The sequence below is a fragment of the Lissotriton vulgaris genome, unplaced genomic scaffold (genome assembly GCF_964263255.1).
Source record: "Lissotriton vulgaris unplaced genomic scaffold, aLisVul1.2 SCAFFOLD_1778, whole genome shotgun sequence".
Taxonomy (NCBI): Eukaryota; Metazoa; Chordata; class Amphibia; order Caudata; family Salamandridae; genus Lissotriton; species Lissotriton vulgaris.
The window spans coordinates 15,850-41,340 of record NW_028248764.1 but is presented as its reverse complement, the minus strand read 5'-3'; the positions used below and the strand labels follow the sequence as shown (position 1 = coordinate 41,340).

The window sequence follows — 25,491 nt, the reverse complement described above, 5'->3', positions numbered from 1 at the left end:
CGCACCTGCAGTACCATTGAAACGATGACCCTAGTACCTGCTAGGTAATTGCACTTGTGACTGCCGTTTAGTAGTAAAATGTAGAAATATTCTGCGTTTAGTGGGGTCCCTAGAGCTTTTGACCCGCTGCAACTGCACCTGCTGCACCATTTAAATCAAGGTCCTGTTAACTGGAAACTGCAACTGTGACTGCCTGTATGGTAGTAAAATATAGCAATATTGGCTGTTTAGAGGTGTTCTAACAACTTTTCAACCCGGTGCCACTGCACCTGCTTCTCCATTCAAATAATGACTGTTGGCTGCAAGATAACTGCATTCGTGGCTGCCTGTTAAGTCGTAAAATATAGCAATAATCAGTGTTTAGTGGCCTGGCTGGAGTTTTTGGTCCTGGTGCCTCTGCACCTGCAGCACTATTGAAATCATGACCCTAGTGCTTGCTAGATAACTGCCTCTTTAGGTGTAAAATATAGCAATAGTAGGTATTTAAAGTAGTTATGACAACTTTTGGCTCTGGTGCCACTGCACCTGCTACACCATTCAGATAAAGTCCCTTATAACTGCAATTGTATAGTAGTAAAACCGATCTGATAATGCCTACTAAGTGCAAAGAAGGGTACTGATGCATGAATAGTAAAAGCCACAAATGTTCTAAGGCTAAAGCATCTGCTTTACACAACAAAGTAATAAATGAGCAAGCATTCCCACACACTGTTAGGCGCTATATGCCATTTCCCTAGGAAGAGATCTTATCCTATAGTTTAACAGTCTCTGAAGTCTGGATAGTAATTGGTGATTAAACAGTATAAATAGCTTTGTTAGAAGATAAGTATAGTAAATGAGTGCAGACAGGAGAAGATAAGTATCTATAAATAGTACATGCTGTGCAGCCTTAATGTAATAAAAATGCTTCACACACTGAGGCGGAGTTGGAGGAGTACTTTGGCATTGAGAACCAATACGAACAGCCCCTTCGAAGATATATTAAATATAATATATTTCACGCGAAATCTAAAAAACGATAATAGGATTGCAAATTAGGTGAAGAGGAAGAGCCCCATAGTCCTCCTCAAGAAACTTTTACTGTGGTATAGGGTGAATTGTGCATCCTTTGATTGACCAATATTAATTTTTATTATAGATTCCTGTCAATTAACTATGTTTTGGCGTAAGATTACAGCAGATATAGTTTAGTCAGTCACTGCACTATCTGTCCTCAAAAGGCCACTAGTCAAATCACCGCAGGCCAGCGCTGCCGCTTTTCCTTATGATGCTGGTATTACAAAGCTCCATAACATTGGGTAAATAAATATACAGGTACTTTACAACTATTCAAAGATGCCTCTCTGATTTATAAAGTCATCTTTAATTACTGCATTAATTTATCAGCATTCAAGCTATTTCATAGGTTGGGATTTAAGTGTCTTAGTAACAACACATTTGCTTACTGAATATATTGGTGAGATTATAAATATAAATATTCACAATTTACTGGGCATTTTTAAAGTTTACACTAATGACAAGTTTGTGGTTTCTCACCCAATGATTCAATTATCTTTATCTGCAGGTCCAACTCTTCCTCCTCTTCGTCGTACTCTTCGTCGTACTCTTCGTCGTACTCTTCGTCGTACTCTTCGTCGTACTCTTCGTCCTTGACTGTCTCATCTTTCTTCTCCATTAAGGTATCCCCATCAGCTTTCTGAGTTTTCATATTTTCATACCTTGGAAATTGGAAAAAAGAGATGCTATGAAATTCCCATCTACTTAGACGGTAAGGGTAGGACAGAATTTATGCATTGAGCATGTAAAAATATGAAGAAATAATCCAACAAAAGAGGTAGGCAGCGAGTAGGGAATATTCAATCAAAGAAAAATGAAGAATAGAACACCAAGCTACAAACAAAAGATGTATGAAGTAGAAAACCTTTTTTCGGCCAAAGACCATAAAATCACATAGTGATAATGCATCAAAATCTCAACGGGAATTCATTGCCCGAATTAGACTTCCATAATGAACGCACATCATACTTCACCTCCGACTTCTATAATAAGTGACAGAAATAAAATAAAAACTTTCCTAACTAAATCATTACCAATACACTTGAAAATATACATATAAGGTGCAATAAATGGGTAGATAAATGAACAATTAACCAATAGTTATGGGTATGGACGGTGTAGACTTGGGTAATTTGAGCAGTGATTTGATAAATTCATATCCTTGACCTTTAACGAGTTAAGGTTGGAAGTTTCCCATAATTCAGCCTCATAGAGAGCTGCTGATTGAGCTTTGGTCCAAACTTTCAAGGCAGAAAAAATTGTTTGAAATTTGGAGGGTGAAAAAGATTGCTGGGCTGTTCCTAAATTTTAAGGGAAGTACGTGTCACTGTAGTGTGTAGGATGTTGTAAGGTCTTATGGAGTCCTAAAGTTGGGCATCCATTTTGTTGGATGTAATGCCTTCACACACTCTTTCAGGTGTCATGCTTCATCATCTGGGCTGCTCCTCGTTGGGTCGGCGGTGCAATACCCAACGGGCAACACCTCAAAGAGGGGCTCTTTAGCAGAGATCTTCTATCTAACTGCCGTTTTGGTGAAGTGCGGGTGTGGGGCCAGTAGAGCGTAGACGTGTAAGTGTGGGTTAAAATAAAGCTAGGGGTGCCATGGAAGAATTTACTCTGGGGGTCCCGTGCTCTAATTAAAAATAAGCCTGAAAGGTACTCGCTGGAATATTATGCTTCCAATTACGAATTCCATTCCAGTTGGTGCTCTAATCGGTCGACATGTTTCTCGCTTGTGTATATTAACTAGCGATTCTTCAGGACCAAAAAATTATAATAAAGAATATATCTAAAGTTATGACTGTCTACGTAAAAGTGTTCTCACTAGTGTCCAATGTCAGGTGTACAGTCTAGTGGATTTGCTGACAGAAAAAATTGTGTTTCCTGTAATTATACCTGTGTTGAGCTGCATCTACCTGGTTAGCGAGAAAAAGAAGCAAATCACAACAGGTAGATAGTACAACATTGGGTAACTCTGTACATTCCTTGTGACATGCTAGAATATGTGCTACTACCATGTACATTAAAACCAATGCAGTGGTGTTCATGCAATTCCTCAGTGAGCCACATTGTGGGCATGCTCCTGTGGACAAATGGATAATAACAGTACTGGATTAAAACAAATGCAGCACTAATCATGTAGGGTAAGAGGTATCTGACTCACCTAATCAATTTAGTGTACAGATAACAGTATCCAGCGGGTTAAGCATCAGGTTAAGTCATCCAACCTGTGGCTAGTCATGTAAGGAAACCATAGTTAAAAATCTTGTCGTGTAGTGGTTTCAGTAAGTTTGTGTTCATATGACAGTGAATGAGGGCTGCTGATAACCAAGTATTCTGCTCAATGGCTGCTGTACTTTTAATGTTATCTCGTGGGTTTGGCAGAAAATTATAGGTTGTATTAGGTCATCAACCTGGTGTTGAAAACGTCTGTGTTAAGTATTCTTACTCCCATCGCTATCTCACGTTATATCAATCTTGCCTAAAGGATATTTATACCTTAATCAGTCTTAGACACTGAAGGCAAAAATCTCCCCGATGCTTGATGATTGAAGGCATGTCAATGTCCCGTTGGTGCATAATAAGTGCCGATATTGCTATTACAATCAGCGATGATACAGTAGTTACGATTGTAAATCAAAAGTGCCATGAGGCCCAACATGTAGGTAACATGTAGGCGCAGGAGCAATGGTTAAATAAATTGTGTCACGCTATGTCCCCGTACGGTTGTTATTTGCTATGGGGCCCCTGGTGTCGGTTACGAGCAGGAAGGGGAGTGGGGCGGTAGCCAAAGCTGCCAGGTCACGCTGTCTTCAACGTCAAGGGGTGGCCCGGGTTTGTTACTACGGAGGTTATCACGCAAGATAAACGAGTCCTGGTCCTAAAACCTGCCACTCGTCAGTGAGTTTTCCACTTACTTGTTTATTCCTGTGCTGCCTCCTACGGCACCTACCCCTCGCCGCCGGATCCGGGTGGTGATTGCGGATCCGTCGGCTGTGGTTTTTCAGTGCGCGCTAGGGGTCAGGTGGTAGCGTGACTGTGCTCAAAGTAAATGTCACACGATCAATGTAGTGACTGTGGCGGACATCTTACAGTGGGGTTGTTTTCACTATCTCCGTTGAAACATTTACTGTAGCTCATCATACCTTCGTTACTCAGGTCTGATTGGGGTATAATTAGGTCTTTCTTTTAGCTCTAGGAGGAATTGTTAGTGTACGTTTAGCTTTTTGATAGCTACTCCTGAGACGGAAGCCGGGAGCCTCGATCCTCAACTTTTTAACTTGCTAAAAATTGCACTACTTGTTGATAATAATAACATTGTGTGCTCAACTTTTAACTTGCTATAATTTGCACTACTTGTTGATCTTATAACATTGTGTGCTCACCTGCTGAGTGACTATTCCACTGTTGTTTCTGGGGCTGAGGCCACATCGCGCAGCTGTTCCAGCGCTGCCGCGGGGAGGGCCGCCATCACCCACGAGACGCTAGGCCACGCCCCCAATCACCTAGCCACGCCCCTTTTTCGGCATTATAAAACGCCGTGCTGAAATACAAGCAGGCGTCTTAGACAAGCTACTCCTGAGGCGGAAGCCGGGAGCCTCTATCCTCAACTTTTTAACTTGCTAAAAATTGCACTACTTGTTGATTATAATAACATTGTGTGCTCAACTTTTAGCTTGCTATAATTTGCACTACTTGTTGATTTTATAACATTGTGTGCTCACCTGCTGAGTGACTATTCCACTGTTGTTTCTGGGGCTGGGGCCACATCGCGCAGCTGTTCCAGCGCTGCCGCGGGGAGTGCCACCATCACCCACGAGACGCTAGGCCACGCCCCCAATCACCTAGCCACGCCCCTCCTCTTCCCCCTTAATTATGCTCACTAATCGGAAGCGCAGAGGGCGAGCGCAGCGGGCGCACCGCCAGCGCGCCAAAGGCGCACCGAAGGCAAGCCCGTCTGCGCCCGTCCGCGACCTGGCCACGACGAGCGCGGGGCACTCTGCTCAAATCTTCGCGAGTTCGGGTTCATCCCCTCCACTTTACTCCCGGGAGACTCTGCTTAACCTGGCTGAGTACGCGCATGAGGGTCACCTCTCATTCGCAGATACTGCTCTCCCATTGAAAGACTATGTGATCAGGGGTCTACTATCGTGCGGGCTTCTGAATGTCAGATCATTGCCTAGGCACGCCGAAGAAATCCAATTACTGGTGGACACCCATCAGTTAGACGCCCTGTTCCTCACTGAGACTTGGACCCACCTTGACTGTGAAATCGAACTTGGCTGGGCCTGCCCGCAGGATTACAAAATTTTACACCTGCCCAGACCGAAAGGCCGAGGTGGTGGGGTGGGAGTTATCTACAGAGCCTCCTGGCATATCAACACTCTAGATTTGGACTCGGTTGTTGGGACTGAGCTCCTTGGCCTCTCTATTGACAGTCACACTGGGGCTATTTTCACGATGATTATCGGTTATCCACCTCCTGGGGCCTTTAGCTCCCACCATCAACAATCCCTTCTCAACACCCTCACCAACATGGCGACTTCCTACAACAAACTGATTATTCTAGGCAATTTTAACCTTTGGCCGAATGGCACCTTGGATACTGGACTGCACAATCTTTTGCTCTCGTGTGAAAGTGTGGGGCTCCATCAATTAGTCAGGGACTCCACTCACAGAGCAGGGCACCGACTTAACCGTATCTTTTCGGTCCCACAGCTAGTACACCTGGATGAAATCTTGCCCATGGGTTGGACTGACCATTCACTTCTTAAATTCCATATTAACAGTAAGGGGGTCAGAACGCCGGCACTCGGCACCACCTCTGAATTTATGTATAGAGACTGGAGAGCCCTTGAAAGGCTGAGAACCACTGATGCTGTGTTCCAGGTGGATGATAGCTTCTCCCCGGACTGTCCAGTCGATGACAATTATGAGGCCTTATGTCTCAGGATAACCACGAGAGTGGACTCTCTTGCTCCACTAAAAAATCGCAAGCATAAGGGCAGAGTGGTGTCTCCGTGGTTTAATGACTCTTTAAAGGCTCTAAAAATTGCCTGTAAACAGGCGGAAAGGAAATGGAGACAAGGTTACCTCGATGCCAACAAGTTACTCTGGAAAACTAAACTTTCCGAATATAAATCCTTGATCCAGAAATCTAAATCTGATTATTTTTGCTCCACAATATGTACAGCTGCTAACAGCTCCAAAAGCATTTTTCCGATTCTGAATAGCCTCACTCACCCCGACTGCTCAAAAAAAATCAGCCCTTCCCACACAGGCCCTCTGCGACAACCTTGCTCTGTTTTTTATAAAAAAATAGCAGCCATCATTCGTAACCTGAACACCTCCCCCACACTGGTTGGCCCCCCTTGCTCTGGGGAAGGTACTATAGACATCGGAGTTGTGAATCCAGGTTGGCAGCTTGCGGATTGTCTGCTGGAGCTCCCCCCTATTACTGAGGCAGACTTCGACAGACTGGCTCGAGGTATTTCATCTGGATCTCCTCTGGACCCTATCCCCCACAAAATCTGGAAGGCCTCTGGAGAAGAACTCTTCCCCACTCTCTGCAGGATCTGCAACCAATCCCAGCATGGCTGCTCAGTCCCTGCTTCTTGGAAGCAGGCCCTTGTTTTGCCATTGCTAAAAAAAACCTCCCTAAATCCTGAGTGTCTACAGAATTACAGACCCATCTCCCTGCTACCATTTCCTGCAAAAATTGCTGAGCGTTGGGTGAGCTCATGTCTCTCCAAACATTTGGAGCAGTACCATTTCCTGGACGAAATACAATTTGGTTTCCGCCCAGCCCATGGCACCGAAACAGCCCTACTCACCGCCATGGAGGACCTTCCAATTTGTGCAGACAGGGGTCAGGCAGTAGCTCTGATTCTGCTGGACCAGTCTGCCGCATTCGATACGGTTAATCATGGGATTCTGTTGGAGAGACTGAGGGAGGCCGGGGTGGGTGGCACTGCCCTGCATTGGTTTCGCTCCTTCTTGCAGGATAGGAAGCAGGCTGTGTCCCTTCCTCCGTTTCAATCGGCTTTCTCCCCAGTGTCTCACGGGGTGCCTCAAGGCTCGTCCATTAGCCCGATTTTATTTAACGTATATCTCAAACCACTGATCACTTTGATAAAATCTCATAGGCTAGAGGCTATCAATTACGCTGACGACATTCAACTCATCCTCTCTTGGGAGGGTGAGGAATCGATCCCTTTGGAATCCTTTCATGACTGTTTACGAGACACAGCTGGCTGGCTACACCACAACTCACTACAGTTTAGCACCTCCAAAACCGAGGTTCTGTTTTGTGCCGGAAGTCGGATCCCTCGCCCTTTCCCGGTGGATTTTTGGCCCCCTGAATCCTCGGAAAAACCCCAACTGGTCACCACTGTCCGCAATCTGGGTGTTATGATGGACAATAAACTCAGCATGGAAGCCCAGGTTGCGAAAACAGTTTCCACGTGCTCGGCCATCATTCGTTCCCTACGTAAGATCCTGCCACTACTTCCCTTACAGGCCCGGGCTTTAATAGTCAGGTGTACTATTCTTAGCCGCCTTGACTATTGCAATGCGCTGCTACTCGAGTCTCCAGCCATGCTGTTAGACAGACTCCAAAGAGTACAATCTGCCTCTGCTAAATTAGCCCTTGGTTGGCCTAGGAGAGCATCGGCCACAGCTGCGAAGGCCGAACTACACTGGCTCCCGTTGAAATAACGAGTGGCCTTCAAGTCCCTCTGTCTGGTTTTCAAAGCCCTGCACGTTGCCTAAGCAGGTAGCGAGTGTTAAATGTAGTGCGCACCGTAAGGTGACGGATGACGTTGGTCGTGGTAATGCGTTTGCGGATGAGACTGCTAAGGAGACTGCCCGGAACCTTAGCACTCGAATGTATGTGACGTGTTCGGTTAGGTGGCCTACAGAGTCTAGCATGTGTGAAGATACCATCGAGAGTGTGAAAACAATTCAGAATGAGGCCACCGAGACTGAAAAGACGAAGTGGAAAGAAAGTACGGGAAAGTTGGATGCGAATGGTTGTTGGGTTGATTTGTCGGAACATAAGAGATGGATGTTGCCGGATGCGTATGTGCTGGCTGTTGTGACAATGGCACATGGGTTAGCGCATATTAGCGTGAAAGGTATTTGTAAGTTGCTGTCCCCTGTGTGGAAGAATGATGGTATCACGAAATGTGCTGAACGATTGGTTAAGAATTGTATGGTATGTATGTTGTACAATCCTGGTAAGGGAACTCCAACTCCTCCTGGTAGCTTTGCTCCCCCTTCATGTCCTTTTGAGGTGATACAATTAGACTTCATCCATATGGAGCGATGCAATAACCTGAAATACGTTTTAGTTGTGGTTTGCGCGTTCTCCCGATGGATTGAAGCCTATTCTCTCAAAGACAACACTGCTTTGTCAACTGCGAAAATCCTACTGAAGGAATACTTTCCTCGGTACGGAATGCCTCGGATTGTATGGTCGGATAACGGAAGTGAGTTTGTGGGGAGTGTGATGAAGAGTGTGTGTAAGGGCCTTGGAAGTAATCAAAAATTCCATAGCGCCAATCATCCCCAGTCAGCTGGTTTGGTTGAAGGGTATAATGGCACCCTTAAACTAAAGCTAGCGAAGATCCAGGCTACGACTGGTCTTTCATGGCCTGACGCTTTACCCTTAGCTTTGCTGTCAACAAGGGCAACCGTACACTCCCGAGTAGGGCTCAGTCCCTATGAAATAGTGTTCGGTCGTCCTGCGAATGTTTGGGGGGTCACTAGACCGGGTGTGTTCTGTAATCTTGAGTACCCAATGTGGATTGATTATCTTCATGATCTGACTGCTAAACTGAGGTTAATTCACCAACAGGTTTACGAAGCATTGCCGACGCAGACGGAGGGTCCAGGCCACCAGCTCCAGCCCGGAGACTGGGTGGTGACGCGTAATTTTGCGTGTAAGAAGAATTTGGAGCCCAGGTTCACTGGACCCTACCAGGTCCTCCTTGCCACGAGAACTGCTGTTCGTCTAGAGGGCCGGAAAAATTGGGTGCATGCCACCCATACGAAGAAAGTTCCTATACCGTTACCGGCAGACTCGTGGGTGAGGAGAGGCATTGCTTCAGCTGAATCCGAAGGATTGCCGGCGTTTGTACCTTTTAGTGACGCACAACCTGTCGGAGAATCCTCAGTGCAGCAGAAAGACACGGTTGAACATTTGTCACTAAAAGACTCAAGACCAGAACATTCGACTGATCAACAGAACTCTGTTTCTTCAACGGATCCTTTGTTTGGTGAACAGACAAGTCCTGGGAAATCCCGATACTTTTTGCGATCTAGCACTAAGGACAAATAAAAGATTTCATTCTGTCCCTTGACAATTGCATTATCCTGTTTTCCACGATCAGTCTGAACACCCGTATCATTGTAATTATTTTGTATACATATATATATATTGAGTTTCGTTCCACATGTATTTTTCCTTCCACAGCTAAGAGACATTTTGCATATATAATTGTAAGTAAAGGCCGTAGGGCCCCGCGTGTACTTCCTTCTGGTTAGTAGGTCTTGACACTAGGTTAAAGACCGTCGGTTCCTGGGAACTCCTAGGGATTGACTACTGCTACACAGAACGAAGTGCGTCAAGAAACGTTGCGGACGGTCATAGGGGATGGCGTTTTCAAAGCTGATAGACTTGGAAGAAGCTCAGGCGCAAAGGTTCAAGTTACAACAACTTAGTCGTACCAAATGTTTTATGTTTCAAATATTCGTATTGCTTTTGACTGTTTCTGCACTATTGGCGGGTGGGGTGTATTACACGATGTCTTACTTCTTACCTTCTGCCATACCTACTCCTACTTCTGACCCTGAACTTACCTCCACTGCATCTACTCATTCTTTCCATATCTTACCCGAACACGAGCAGGCTAGACGTGCAGAATTCCGCAATAATTCCTTTATTCAGCTCCTTCATCAGCACCAGTTAGTGGTTAACACTACTAATTGTTGGGTGTGTGGGTTGATGCCACATACCACGGATAAGGGAATTCCATATCTGGTTTTACCGTATAGTTCCCAGGGTTCCGCTTGAGCATTTCAAACAATGTTTCGAAGCGCACTAGATTCGTACCCCAATCGAGAGCCACGTTCTCCCTACTCTGGCCCTGTCTCGTATCACAAGCCTTTGTCTATAGCGATAGAAGACTTAGATAGAGATATCTATGAGCCGTCGCTCATCCCGGAGGAAGAGGTACAAGCCTATAGGGTCCTGAGTAAGGTCGAGTATAGTGCGCTCACGAGTGATAAACAGCTTAAGAGCTCGCCTCCGATATGGGTCGTACCCCACATCGGTAATTTTTGTCTAATGGGTCGTGGCCGAAGATCGAAAGCCCGACTTGGAGAGAGTGCTTGCACTGAAAATTACATTCTGCCGATGGTCTCGTCCCCTGTGTTTCTGGCTGCCAAGGGTACATACTTTGTCTGTCATGATCGTGCGTATGCATGGTTGCCCTCCGACTTTGTGGGCTCATGTTTTATCGCAAATCTGTTGCCTCCGACGTTCACTGTAGACGCAGACTATCACAAGACTAGAGTTGTGAGAGGCGTAATTAGCGAAGAGGACACTGCCGGTCAAGAGGCAGGAGACTTTTTCAAGGGTTTCCTCCCGTTTTGGGGGCCTATGGCTAATAGTAGGAACCTGAGACAGTTGACTCGAGTGGTGGAATCAACAGCTAATATTACTGCCAGTGCCCTTGGTAATATCACCACAGAACTTCAGGCGGATAGACTTATGACGTTACAAAACCGTATGGTTTTAGACGTGATCTTAGCAGATCGAGGTGGGGTATGTAAGGTGATCCATTCGAGCTGCTGTATTTTCATTCCAGATAACGCTCCGACTGTCTATCAAGCCATCTCAAAGTTGCATAAAATCTCTGAATCCATACACGTGGATGTAGGGGATTGGACGCTACTTGGGTGGTTTTGGGGCCGGATGTCGACTTGGGGTTGGAAGATTCTGATGATTATCGGAGTTGTTGTGGCGTTCCTGTTCACGTGTTGCCTTTGTGTGCAGTGTGGTCCTGCCTTATGTGGCCTCTGTGCTACAACGTGTATAAGACCGCCGCCTGTTACCAAAGGAGCTCGGTTGGACAGAGCTATGTTACAGCAACATCTAGATGGTCTGATGAACATCGAGTATGATTCCGACTAGTGCTTGCCTACATGAGGGCAAAAGGAGCGTCTGAGGATCCGTGACAATTGTAAGTGGTGTTTTCGATTCACACGAATATGGTCGAGTCTGGTATCTATGAACCGCAAATGACGAGTTTAGTGGGTGTACGCAGTTTCGCTGTGCTAACCTAAACCGTTCGTCTGTTACATGGGTTTTTCTATCTGTACCCACGGGTTCCATCTTAGATATGGCATCCATTTTTGTCTCTTGCCCTCAAGTAGCCAGCGAACGGGCGTTGTCCGCTTCGCGACCCTGGGATTCCCAAGATATCTGCGGAAGACACATGTCCTTTGAAAGTGTCTTTATGACGAGGGGGATGATACTGTAAGGCAGATGGCCCCGCTCGAGGCTCATCTCGCCGTGCCGGTTTATTGTCTCAGCCGTGCATCTCATTAGGCACGTCCCTTTGATGCCTGTAGCTCGTGTTTCCCGATACCTCCCCTTTTTACACCCTTTCCAATCTCCCCACTGTTTCCATCTTCCTCTGCACCTGTCTTTGTTCCTTCTTCGATCTGTTTTACTGCTGATTGGAATGTACTAATGGTGGGAAGATGGTTTTTTTCAGTTGGGAACCGCCAAATGTTTCCGCACTTATGTTCCGGACCTTGAATGTATCAAAGTGACCAAAGCGACCCCTCTTGGGGATAATTATGGGAACCAAGTCGTAAACCTTTGTGTACCATGTAAACCTATGGGAGAATTGTGTATAAAAGGAGCGATCCACAGAACCAATTTGAAGCAGTCTCCCCGAACTACACTCGTTGTACTTCCTGTGACTTCTGTGTTTCCCTGCAGTAAATAAACCTTGAATCTTTGACGCCGAAGGAAGTGTCCCGTGTCTCTGTGATTCGTACGCCGGAGCAGGTTACCCACGAAGGTTTCACGTGTTGTCCCCTGGCACCGCTGGGTCTTAAATAACCCAGTCCTTCACCTCCCCCTGGTTCTTTAACTGAGACATCTTGCAAAGCGTGCACCTACTGAGTGCCTGGACACCCACATGGGTCTCAAATTCACGCTCTACCAATCCATGTTACATTACATTACATAACAAAGAGAAGAATGGGACATAGAATGTATACGGTGAGGAAAGTCAATCTGTCACTTGCTCTGTACAACACTAACTAGGTTACTAAGTTACATAATATTATTAAGTAAATGTGACTAAAAAATATACCAATGTGCGGAGTAAAGCAGTTTAGAAAAAGTATGTTAGAAAAACGACTAACATTACTATAAATAACTTGTCATTATACAGCACATTTTACACTTCAAATCTTTCTACATGTTGTAAAAATTAGCATTTTAACCCACTTGAATGTTATTTAATCTCCCAGTGCCAGGAGGAGGAAAGCCTGAGGCTGCGCATCTTTAGTACCCTGCATGGTTCAGCAGCAACCGTTCAACCCAGTAAGCCATACAATGTATATTAAAATATTGCTTTATAATATAAAAACGAAATTAAGATGAAAAACGTATCCAAGAAGGGGATATTAATGTAGAAAAATTAAAGAAAGAGTTTAAGAAAAAACAAAAGGCAAAACTTAGACTAGAAACAAAGAAAAAGAAGGGAGTATAAATGAAGGGCAAAAAAGAATTTAAATAATAAAAATATACACACTATGCAAAGAGAAAGATATGGGCCACATTAAGAGAATGGAAAATAGTGCATGAAATCAAAGGAAAAATAAAACTGTGAAAAAATAAAGTAGCATTATAATTTATAAAACGAAAAGTAAACAAACTAATGGGAAACAAATGGAAAAACAAATGGAAAAGGGGAAATGAATAAGAAAATGGAGAAGACCATACAAAAACTATACCTATTTTTAATTAGGCAATAGTGATCTATTGAAAAATGGGCTTGTATGAGGGGCAGAAATACGTAAAGACTGTAGTGTGATACAAGTAATTTTAATGACGCCTCTTTAATTTTTTATATGGTAAGCTGCCAAAGAAGATAATGGTACCTGCTCAAAACGGTCTTCGCATCCTGGGGAGTGAAACACAAACAGATTAACACGCGACAATAGTCTACATTCACAGTAAAATTAACATTTTAAAAACATTATTCACAAGTTTCCTAATTACAAATAACTATATACAAATATAAACAAATATGTAAATAATGAACATACATTTGTATTACGGACCATGGCAGATAAAGCATCAAGCACAGATTTTCTTGATTAACCCATGAATAGATTCAATCCAATGGAGCTCTAACTAAAGTGATAAATGGTCCTTTCCTGTAGAAAAAGCTAGACCACATACATAAAGAGTAGATGATTGTTTAGGGGCAGAATTATTTCTAAATGTTGCATAATGAGTTTCTCAGCTTCTGCAGGATCTTGGGACTCCATATGGAGCAGGGCACCTCTTTCTCTGGGCACAGGAGCGGGAAAGGATTACAGACTTAAATGCATGAGATATTTACATCCTCCAATTTCGTTACATGTGGTCCCGCTCACAATCCTGCAGTAGGAGTGGTCAGTACCTTTGTGGTAATCACCTGTGGAAATCTTCAAATTGGCCTGCAACCAATCTACTCAATGTTTGTGCGACAATGGTCAGTAGGGTAAACTACTAGCTTGTACCATTAAATTTCCTTTGCTGTGGTCCCATGAACAAGATTCTCAGTAAGAATAACAGCTCGGACCTGGGGACCTGGTTTAGAGTCTCAGTAACAACACTAAACATCCTGTGATTCTGGGCAAATCACTTAATCTCCCCGTGTCTAACAAAACAAGCATTTGCAATGCAATAGGTCTCGCATTAGGAAAGTTTGAGCTATTGGTCTTGTAAATAACAATTTTTTTATTTATGTGTTGGTTTTGAAAATAGCTAAATTAATAGCTTTGTCATTTTCAATGCCAATAGTAATAACTTTCACAAATGTGACACCTATAGCATTTGTAATGCAACATGTTTTGTATTTACGCGACTTAGATGTATTGATATTACAAATAACGGCTTTTAATTTTTTTAAATAATTAATACTTAAATAAAAGTGATTGTAATTTATAATGCAATAGCTTAAACTTTTGTAAATAACTTTTGTGAAGATTATGTTCAGTGTATCTTATTGTGATGAAAATCCAAGAACAGAAGTGAAATAACATCTTTTTGTGACATTTGTAATAAAGCTTGAAACATTGAGAGAACATAATTGAACTAGTTGTTGTTGAATGGTGGCGCCGAGTGATGCTGTGGTGGCGCCGAGTGATGCTGTGGTGGCGCCGAGTGATGCTGTGGTGGCGCCGAGTGATGCTGTGGTGGCGCCGAGTGATGCTGTGGTGGCGCCGAGAGATGCTGTGGTGGCGCCGAGAGATGCTGTGGTGGTGCCGAGTGCACTCTGCACTCTGCATATGGTATGTTATGCTTACATACGTTCCATATATCATCCATGTATATGCCACAGTTAGTTAAGAATATATGTTCTGATCCTTTGAAGTTTTACAAAGGGAGTTTCAGTTGGGGGGAAAGGAATTTTTCAGATATGAAACATGCCCTCCTGGCAGTAATGCCGGAGGGGGGAAAGATCCCTGAATCTTCCCCGCTGGAGGATAGGTTGTTGGACGGCCATATGCCGGACAGTGCTATATCATTGACCTATAAAAAATTGATTAATGCCCACGCTGACCTTCTTCTGGGGGTGCGAGATCAGTGGATCCGTGATGGAGTTGAGTTGGATGACGAGGATTGGCAGTGCGCGGTCTTGTCTCCAAAGGAGGTGGCAATCCCGGCCAGACTGAGGCTGGTGCAATTGAAAATCCTGCATAGGGTGTATGTCACTGGCCCCAGACTGATACACATGGGTCATTCGGTGGATGGCCTCTGTAGGCGAGGGTGCGGTTCCTTAGCGTCTTTCATGCACATTATATGGGAGTGCTGGTCGGTGGCTACATATTGGAGGCAAATACATGCAGTGATGGGTAAAGTAAGCGGGGTGGACCTGCTGGCCGAAGCCCGGCGCTGCCTGTTAAATGTGTGGGGTCCCACAGATTATAACAGTTCACAGACTCAATGGGTCACTCTAGGTAACATGGTAGCTAAGAGGGACATTGCTCAGAAATGGGGAGCGGCTTTGCCCCCAACAGTTGAGATGTGGAAGGCTAACATGGACTGGTGCATGTTCCGGGAGAAGACAGTGTATGTTGCCAGAGGTAGGCCCAAGAAATGGAATAAGATTTGGGGGCCCTGGAATGAGTATAGGGGTGACATCTGCCTTCCGCCTGATACAACGCCCTTGGAGGAGCGCTTATCCCCTTAGCTCTTGACTCCGGCCGAATGGTTGAGGTACAACTGTCCTTCCTTCCTTCCCCCCCGTTATCTATTTACATGGTTTGCTCGTATGGTCTACTACTCAAGATACTGACCCAGCCCTCCCCTGGAACGGGGCGATGTCGCACTCCTGTTCTTTTGCCTTGCCTTCTTGCACTAGCTAGGTGCCTTCTTTTTATTACATTGTTTTTTCTTTTATATAAAATAAAATAAACCTTATACGAATTTGCATTCTATTCTGTGTGCACCATTCAAGCTGCATAATGCCTTGCTGCCTAGCCTCCGGGATGTATGGCTGAATAGCTGTGTACTACTGTGTTGTAAATAAAGGTTTTCCAAAAAAAAAAAGAATATATGTTCTGTTTAGTTACATTACTTTGTTTGTATACCCTTTTATGCTGCTCTAAAGTTATTTCAATGGGTGAAATGCGGAGCCTGGGCAGCAGGAAGGAGAAGATAAGAGAGTGCATCGAGTGCGGACTTGTGAGCAAGCGCCTTAAGCCATCGGGATGCTACTTCAAGGCACGTAGACAGAGTTGTAATACCCAATGATACTCGTAAAGGTAGCTACAAAAAATGGCGTTAGGTTGTGCACACACCCTGCAAAGATGCGTGTAGCGCCTGAAGTCACAAGTTGAACCTGGTGTTGTTCGCTACAATAGACGATAGTTATCAGTGAGGTATGATACGGCTCACGTGGCTTTGTTCAACCATGAAACGAAAGTAAACAGCTCATTATAAAGTGTTTCTTTTATGAATTTGCAGCGACAGGCATGTACATCCTGAGGCATGGAAATAAACCAGGGACTTGAAAAAATGACACATTTGGCAGGAACTCCTGGAATGCAGGCTTCAAGTAACGGAAGCTCCTTCTTATCCAATCAGATAACACTGCACACCTAAAGTTATTTCAATGGGTGAAATGCGGAGCCTGGGCAGCAGGAAGGAGAAGATAAGAGTGCATCGAGTGCGGACTTGTGAGCAAGCGCCTTAAGCCATCAGGATGCTACTTCAAGGCACGTAGACAGGGTTGTAATACCCAATGATACTCGCAAAGGTAGCTACAAAAAATGGCGTTGGGTTGTGCACACACCCTGCAAAGATGCGTGTAGCGCCTGAAGTCACAAGTTGAACCTGGTGTTGTTCGCTACAATAGACGATAGTTATCAGTGAGGTATGATACGGCTCACATGGCTTTGTTCCACCATGAAACGAAAGTAAACAGCTCATTATAAAGCGTTTCTTTTATGAATTTAGCGTGGTATGCAAGGCAAATGGGCACCGTTCTGCCTGCTGAGCACAGGAGGTGTGAATGATGATAGCAGCCCCTTTGAAGCTTGTTTACTGAGAGGTAATAAATGAAGATGCGCAGGAGCCAGGAGGGAGGAGTAGAGAGGCGAGCCAGATGGTCGCTGCAGAGAAGAATGCCGGCTTTGATAAGCGGGCGTAATGCCGCGCTGGATGGAAAGCGCGTGCAGCAGGGGGCGGAGCGGATCCCTTTCAAGTGACGGTTAGAGTTGCATCAGGAAAGCTAAACCAGCAGGCGGATGCGCGTTCACGATCACATGCACTTGTGGAAATCCGCCGGCTGGTTTAGCTTTCCTGATGCAAGCCTATAATTCTCGCTATTCATTCCTTGCGGAATGTAATAGCGAGACCTAAAATGAATGTGTGTCCTCATGTAATGTAACTGGTGCTATGTAAAGCTCTCTCTCTTACCCGGTTCGGGCCAAGTTCGCGCTATATAAAACTCTGCAAACAAAAAAAAAAACTTTGACGGTAATGGAATACAGGTCAATTGAGATACTCTATGTACATAAAGTCAGTGACATCTCAGTAATTGAGCATGTTTTGAATTGATCTTTATAAACCACAAACTAATAACCAAAGGCATCTAGATGCCGCCAACTGAAGAAGATTAAGAAGGAAAGATGAATAAAAAGAGACCTAAATCCTTAATCACAGTATTTATAGCGTGAAGAGCCACGTTTTAAGGGCTTTTCTAAAAGAGGGCAGATTGAGTGATTTCTTCAGAGGAGAAGGAAGGGTGTTCCAAAGTTTGTAATTTGAAGAGACAACGCTCCTGCCACCCCACCCAGACAACCGAAAACATGGAACCCTAACCAGGTTAGCATTGGAAGAGCAAAGGTTTCTTTGTGGCTTGTACCAGCAAAACCAGTGCTTGAAATATTCAGGGCTGGCATTATGTCAGGCTCTGAAGGCAATGCATAGGGCGTTAAAATAAATTCTCTTCTGCATGGGGAGCCAGTGAAAAGAGGATAGAGCATGTTTACCTGACTGCTGTCTGGAAAGTTTCAGCAAGAGACAGGCAGCAGCGTTCTATAAAACTTGAAGTCTAGCAAGGAGACCTTGCATAGGGCTGTGACAACTGTTTTCTGCATATCCCGAGGTAAGAAAGGAAAACATTTTCTAAGCATTTTCAATGCATGAAAAAGTACCTGAAGTGATGGCATCAACTTGGTGTTTGAATGCTAGGGATGTATTGAAGAGTACTCCTAGAGTCTTAGCTTTAATTGCTGGAGAAGGCGGAAACATTGGATCCAAAACGCAAGACCTTAGTCTTCCACAAGTTTAATTTCCAGCAGTTCTCCAACATCCACTTACTAACCTGATGCATATACACTTGTGAAATATAGTGGCTGTGTTGTGAATGTTACTAGTAACTGAGATAATAATTTGGGTGTCATCAGCGTATACCACCATGGCAAATCTAAAGGATATATGTAGTTGTGAAAAAACAAGTAGTGGCAATGGGTCAGGGATGACTGAAGCTATCTAAAAACTGTGTATACATATCAGGATACAATCCAAGAATCCAAGGTATTCGTGGTGAAAAATTGTGTTCCCATCAGATACCCATCCTGTACCGCCCTACATCATTTGGGATCCTTCACCCGATGCCAGGTCAATAAAAATTTCCCTTAAAACACCCTCTTTATTGTTTAACGTATAAGTAGTTGTGCCAAGGGAGTGACATACAAGTTGAAAAGTGAAGGGTTAAGAAAAGAGGTCTATGGCACACCACATGGTAGCTGAAAAAAGGTAGATCGCAGATTGCCTATTTCTACAGTTTGCTCTCTATCTGTAAAAAACTATTTAAGAAGGGATAGAGTTGAGCCAACAATGCTCAGGTTTTGAAGACTCTCTATCAGCAAGCCGTGGTCAACAGTGTTGAACGTTGCAGAGAGGTCTAAAAGAATCAGAGTGGCATTACCTCCATTGTCTACCACACATCTGATCTCTTTAGTAGCGGTAATCTGGGCCAGTTCGATGCTATTCTAGCTCCCAAAATCGAGAAGGTGATTCCGGGTTAATAAAAGAGGCACGTTCTTGATTTATTCGTTTTTCAATGATTTTTGCAGGTAAGTGTAGATACGAGATGGGTCGATAGCTGTTAGGATCTGGAGGATTTAGACAGATTTTATTTTGAACAAGTAGGATATTGGCTTTTTTTTATTGCTTTGCAAAGACTCCAGTCTTACGAATCAAGTTAAAAACCTCTGTAAGATGTTGTGGTATGACTTCTGGTGCCAAGCGAATAATTCTTGGAGGGCAAGAATCTGCAGGCAAGCTAGATTTGGCTGCGCCAAGAAGATTGAATTCCTGCTCATATGAGGTAGGAGAGAAGGAATTTAGGGTCAGACGTATCTAGGGGTTTCCTGTTTGCAAATAGGCCGATTCTCAGAATCGGCTTGTTTGTGAACGGGAAAAAGGCCTTTGGGATGCATCATCCCAAAAGGCCATAGTAAAATAAGGAATCGCAAAGTTTGTGATTCCCTATTTTGGAAATACATTTAAGGAATCGCAAATTGCGATTCCTTAAATGCAATTCTGAAAGCACCCAAAATTTGCGATTTGGCCTAAAGGAATCCCAAATTACCACCAACATCAAGTTGGTGGTAATTTACGATTTCCTAGAAAGATACACTTTTTTGCATTTTTCGAAGTGCTATGTGGCGCACATACATGTGCGCCACATGTGCACACATGCATATTCAGAGGTGCAGCAGGGTGTCCTTTTGGCACCCTAGCGCCCTTGAAATTGCACGTACAATTTGTGAGTACCTATTGGGTACTCGCAAATTGCGCATGCAATTCCCATTCATTTCTATGGGCCTCTTGGTCCATAGAAATAAAAGGGAAGCCATTCTTTATTTGACAGTCCCAAATAGGAATGTGTAGAAATCGTTATTTAAAATGCAAAACCTACATACATTGCATTTTGCGAGTCCTTAATAGCGAATCAGTCAAATTCGCTATTAAGGTCTTGCAAAATACAATGATGATACATCTGCCCCTTAGAGAGGCTGAATTACAAAGAAAATCCAGAGGAGGTGTCATGATTACTCCTGGTAATACTAACGGCAGAAAGAGGGCTACTGATTTTGTCAGGCAGTCCTCCATTATTTAGATTTAAGGAGATGGCATAGTATATGTCGCAAACTTTGTGTTGAAAAAAGGATGCAAAGGCGTTACAGGTTTGGCAGATAGATACATTCTTTGTCTCTGGAAGTACAGTTAGCTTTTAGACTGTGGCAACCAATTCTTTCAGGCAATTAACTGATGAATTATTTTGTATATCCAGTAGCTGGGTTTTGCACTAGAAATCAGTTCCTTGTATTTTGTGATCATTTTTCTACATATATTTATCTCTTAGTGATAGCATAATTGTGGCTCCTCCGGCGTTCCTGGCGATGACACCATGGTTTTTAAATCCTGAGTTACTCGCAGAACCAAGGCTCATATGGCCTATCTCTAGGAATCATGCCTTATTTTAGAGGGGCTGAGGTACTAACTACGGAATCAATACCAGCATGATAACCTTCAATTACAATCTCTAAATCCGTCGTGATCTGGGGCCTATTTTTTGTAAGAAAGGTCCTAAATTCAGTGGCATCAAGAGTATGCCATGAATGTTGCACATACTTCTTCCCTGAAGTTTATTTGTTATTTATTTTATTTATTTATTTATATTTATTTTACTTGAGAAGTTTTATACAGCGCTTGCTAGACCTGGAGGTATTGGAGCGCTTTACATTAAGATCATCGGTTTACAAGTTACATGAGTTACAGGCGCCCAGTATAAAAACATGAAATTACACAATAGTAAGGGAAATTGACGTATAGTATAGACAAGACACTGGGAAGGAGGGGGAAGAGGGGAGAACACTGCAGGGAGACGAGGAAAACCGTGTCAGATGTCCAGCTGGGTAGGTGCCGGCCGCGGGGTGAACCCGAGCCAAACTCTTTTATAGCTGCATGGGACATCTCCACTGGGCATCGACCAGGTTTGCTCGGGTACCGCTATAAGTATGAAGAGATTCAGGTATCAGCCCAGGGGGCATCATCCTAGATCCATCAACACACCGGTCCCGGTGTTACTGGGAAACACCGAACGCTTCGTCTTCCAACTCGCCCCCAGATCAAGATAAGGAAGATCAGAGGGGCAAGGGACAGTTCTAGAGGCTGTCGAGTTGAGGTACAACTCATCCTTCTTGTCTACAGTCCTCTTGGCGGGAGTGAAACTGAAGAGGGGTTGTGAATGGAAACCTGATCATCAGAAATTAGTCCTCTACAGGCCCCCATTGTGACAATGCAGATATTGATCCTAGAGAGCAGATTGTCCTAAGTCAGGCATTGCTCCAGGACCATATTGTCAGTTGACCCCTTCTGTCCAAATAATACCCTCTGAATGAGTATTAAACGCTGCTGTTCGCTTGGCCCCTTCGCCACGCACCGCATTACACGTCCCAGCCCGTTGCCATCTTGAAGTGTTTACCTTAGAGTAAACACTCAGAGGGGAAAGATCAAACAAAATAGCTGAGTGATTAGAACAAGAGAGCTGAAGTGACCCAGTAAAGTTAAGAAACAGATTGTCCGTAAAAATACCACTGAACAAGTGCCCCACCATGTGGGAGGTATGTTATGTTATGTTATATAGGCTTGTAAAGCGTGCAGTTACCCAAGGGTGTCCTGGCGCTGAGCACTGTAACTGGAACCCACCCCCGGAGCACAGACTAAGATCAAACTGAAAACAACCAAGTCTTCAGACCTTTCCTGAACGAGAGGAGCTCTGTAGCAGTCCTTAGATGTAAAGGAAGGTCGTTCCAGGCACTGGTGGCTCCTTGGACAAAGCTCCTTCTGCCCCAATTTGTCTTTTTAGCTCTGGGAACGATCACCAGCTTTGCATCCATTGATCAAAAGCATTCTCCCCGGGACATACCATTGAATGTGCTTTTTTAGGTCTTCTCGGCCGATCCGCATCAGGGACTTCAAAACCGTACAGAGAGCTTTAAATTGGGCTCTTTGTTTTATCTGCAGCCAATGAAGAGAACATAAGCCGATTCAAACCGACATAAACCTAAGAGTGCCCGTAAGCAACCTGGCCGCCGCATTCTGCAACATCTGTGTTAAGGTGTTTCTCATGAATCGTTAGGTACAAGCTGTTACAATAGTCCAGACGGGACAAAAGGAGGGCAGAGACAACTGTTCTGAAACTTTCTTCGGTGAGGAATAATTTTATTTTCCTCAGGGTTCTCAGGATGAAAAAATGTATTGATACCACCCTGCTGACCTGGTTACCAAAAGTGAGTGAGTTGTCCATGATCACCCCCAGGTTCTCAAATTTCATCGAGGGGAGTTGCTCATTTCTCTAGGCCACCATGCCGGGGACAAGAGGTCGGGGTAGTTTCCAGACATGATCACCTCTGTTTTGCCTGCATTCAACTTCAGGCAATTGGCAGACATCCAACCAGTAACTGCCAACATGCAGTCGTGACAACTAGAGGCCTTATCTGCTTCTTTGACCCCCCCGGAGGGACAGCACGATTTGTGCATCGTTTGCATAGGAAGTTAATAGTAGCCCAAAGGATGTTATGAGGGCAGCCAGAGAACTCACATAAATATTAAAAAGTGTTGGACTGAGGGAGGACCCCTGCGGCACTCCACAGGGAAGGGAGAATGGTTTTGATCAGTCCTTTGCTAGGTCCATCGTTTGTACTCTGTTGGTCAGAAATTATTTCAACAGGTTCCAGGCCCATCCCTGGACCCCCGCCTTCGATAAACAGCCGATCAACACATCGTGGTGGACCGCATCGAAGGCTGCCAATAGATCTAGCATGATCAAGAAAGCTGAGCCCCCCTGGTCCACAGCCACACGGACCTCCTCTGTGGCTTTAATCAATGCTAGCTTGGTGCTGTGTCCCGAGCGGAACCCATACTGAGAAGGATCCAATGTATTCTTGTTCTCGAACAACAGACTTAGCTGTCTGTCCAGGATTCTGTAATGAATGCCATCTTGGTGTTCCTCTATAAAACTTTAGCATTCCACACTGTGTTTTAGCTAGTGATCTGGCATTCAAAAGAAGGCAATTAAAGCTAGGCACAGTTGTCGGTTTCCCCAAGTACTCTTTAACACTGAAGGGGAAATTACACGAAAGTGCCAGGATGTGGGGGAATGGGCAATGGCAGTTATTACAAGATTTTGCCAAGGCAGCAGGGTTTACACAGGGCAGAAATCTGGGACAGCATGCCATTCCCCTCAACGGGTCCAGTTTCCTCATGGTCTCACTGGTTTAAAACCGGCGTTCTGCCACCAAAGTTCCAGGGGTCCTGGCCCTGAGCCCGGACCGGGCGCAGACGGGCTGCCTCAGGCGCGCTAGAGGTACCTCTGACAATTTGCTCAAGGCCCAGGCTGGTCATTAAGTCCATCAGGTCACTTGTGTCTTTGTCCGACATGTTGTACAGTTGAAAAATAAAATCACCAAGTACTGAGAAATCGAGAGTTGATATTTGATTTGATGAGTTGGCTAAGAGCTTGGGTGAAGCCAACACTGGGCCGGGAGGGTGATATATAAGGAGACCATTAAATGTATAGGAGTATTTGAGTTCAATTTTAAAAGCGAAAGCTTCAAATTCAAATCTTGATGGACTCATTTTACAAATTGCTCTCAAATTGTGGCGAAAAACTATCCCTCTTTTCCCCTCCTGATACTTTCTTCCAGGGGCAAAAATAGCCAGAATTGCGGCTACCAGGTATAAGTCCAACGAAGCGTCAGCCCAGGCCTCCATAACAAATGTTAGATCAATATAATGTGCTTCTTCGAAGTCAGACAATTCAATTATATATTTTATAAGAGAACGATCATTGATAGTGAAATGCTAAGTCTGCAAGTTGTCTGGGACCTATAAATGGAGAATGTGGAAGCTTCAAACAAGCTCACTTTGACATTTGCCAGGGTTAGCTTACAGTCAGGGCGGCCCTGTGGGGAATCATTACAGGCACAACTAAGCAAGAGGCTGGGGCAATTTTAGTCAGTTTATTTTAGAAAGATAATGCCTCGAGTAGCTTTTAGTTGGCCTGAAATGGGAGGAGACACCAGCAGGGGGGCTGGCGCCAAGTACGGTCCGAGCGTCAATGGATTTGCCTTTGGTGCGTCACCTCTATGTATATTTTCTCCATACGTGATTGGTTCAACAGGGGTTGGTTGAACCCGGCATACAGGCTCAAGGTCGTTGAATCGGGCTTCGCCAGGATTCAGGCTATGCTATACGGGGACCCTATTCCCTCCCACTTGCCAGAGGTAACACGTTCTGTGTTATTGGCCCGGCGGGCTGCCTTATGACATACCAAATGGACGCACACACTGACCCAATGTACACCCTTGTGGCAGGGGACCTGGCTCATAGAAGTCAATGCATTGCAGGGTTTTAGAACTGTGATAGGCATTTCACAGCTAGGCGATGTGTAGGTGGGGGAATCACATGCGGACCTTAGGTGACCTTCAAAGCAGGTACTCGTTACACCAGTCACAATTCTATAGGTTTTGCAGTTACGCCACGCCCTTCACACCCACCTTGCGATTGGCACACGTCTTCCTGCCCACAGCTCGCCTGAGGCTCAGATAATGTTCGGTGACCTGTGGAGGGGTGGCATCTGCCACATCAATCGTACACTGATCAACAATGCCCTCTTCCTTTGACCGACTGGGTCCTCAATGGGAGGGTTGGTTGGGCACCCTGGACGAGGAGGATTGGCGTGACGCCCTTATGGCTTCTAGGATGGTCACGGCCTCTGTTTAGTGCAATTATATTATTTACATGCTGCATATCTCACCCCGATGCACCTTCAACGGGCGGAACTTAGCCCAACCTCTGCTTTTGCCAGGTGCGGTCACGAGCCCGCAGACTTTTTCCATATTATAGGGGTATGTCGCAGCTTGGAGCAGTTCTGGGGGGAGATTGAGGAGGAACTCACTGAGGTTTTGGGGTGAGAGGTCCCCCATGACCCAAGGCACATGATCCTGGGTATCACTGATCGGCTGGATGGGTCTCGGAACTAAAAGTTGTTTTACACTACAGCAATGGTGGTTGCAAAAAAAGAGACATTGCAGCCTCCTGGAAGCTGTCCGAACCTCCGAGTGTTGGACGATTGAGGACTGGGGTTGATTGGCTTGCCACTCAGGAGAAGTTTATGTATGAGGCTTGTGGGTGTCCTAGGAAGTATCATAGGGTTTGGGGGAAATGGATGGGGGAGGTGGCGCAGTCATAAAGGGAATGTCCAATTTATTTACTTTATTTTGTCAAAGCAATAAAAACAGAATTTGTTTATAAAAAAAAAAATGTGATGTCAGTAGAGGAAAGAGCACATGGAGAGATTACATTACACAAAACAATACACTTGAATGCAAAACAAGAAAACACTGTATTTAGGAAACATCTGCTGATGGGTCTCCTCCTCCAGCACCTCAATACACAGACAACATTGACATTGGTTTATACTGGATAGGGAATCTAGTTGAGTTCATCTAAGAAGTTATGTCACCCTTGCTCATTCCTTTGTTTGTAGCACAATGCCTTTTCTCAGAGTCATTGACTACGGTGATATTATCCAGTCCGATAGGAAACATCAATAA

The 25,491-nt window shown here is 44.6% G+C and overlaps 1 protein-coding gene across 1 annotated transcript in view; it reads right to left on the bottom strand.

Moving 5' to 3' along the window:
- Positions 1–25,491, bottom strand: part of LOC147663835 (E3 ubiquitin-protein ligase TRIM21-like) — a gene marked incomplete at its 5' end in the record, with an annotated part of 120,714 nt that overhangs the window by 91,212 nt on the left and 4,011 nt on the right. The window contains 2 exons of the mRNA XM_086950168.1: positions 1,537–1,718; positions 13,243–13,265. Coding sequence (XP_086806294.1) covers positions 1,537–1,718; positions 13,243–13,265 — 205 coding nt within the window. The remainder of the gene's footprint in view (positions 1–1,536; positions 1,719–13,242; positions 13,266–25,491) is intronic.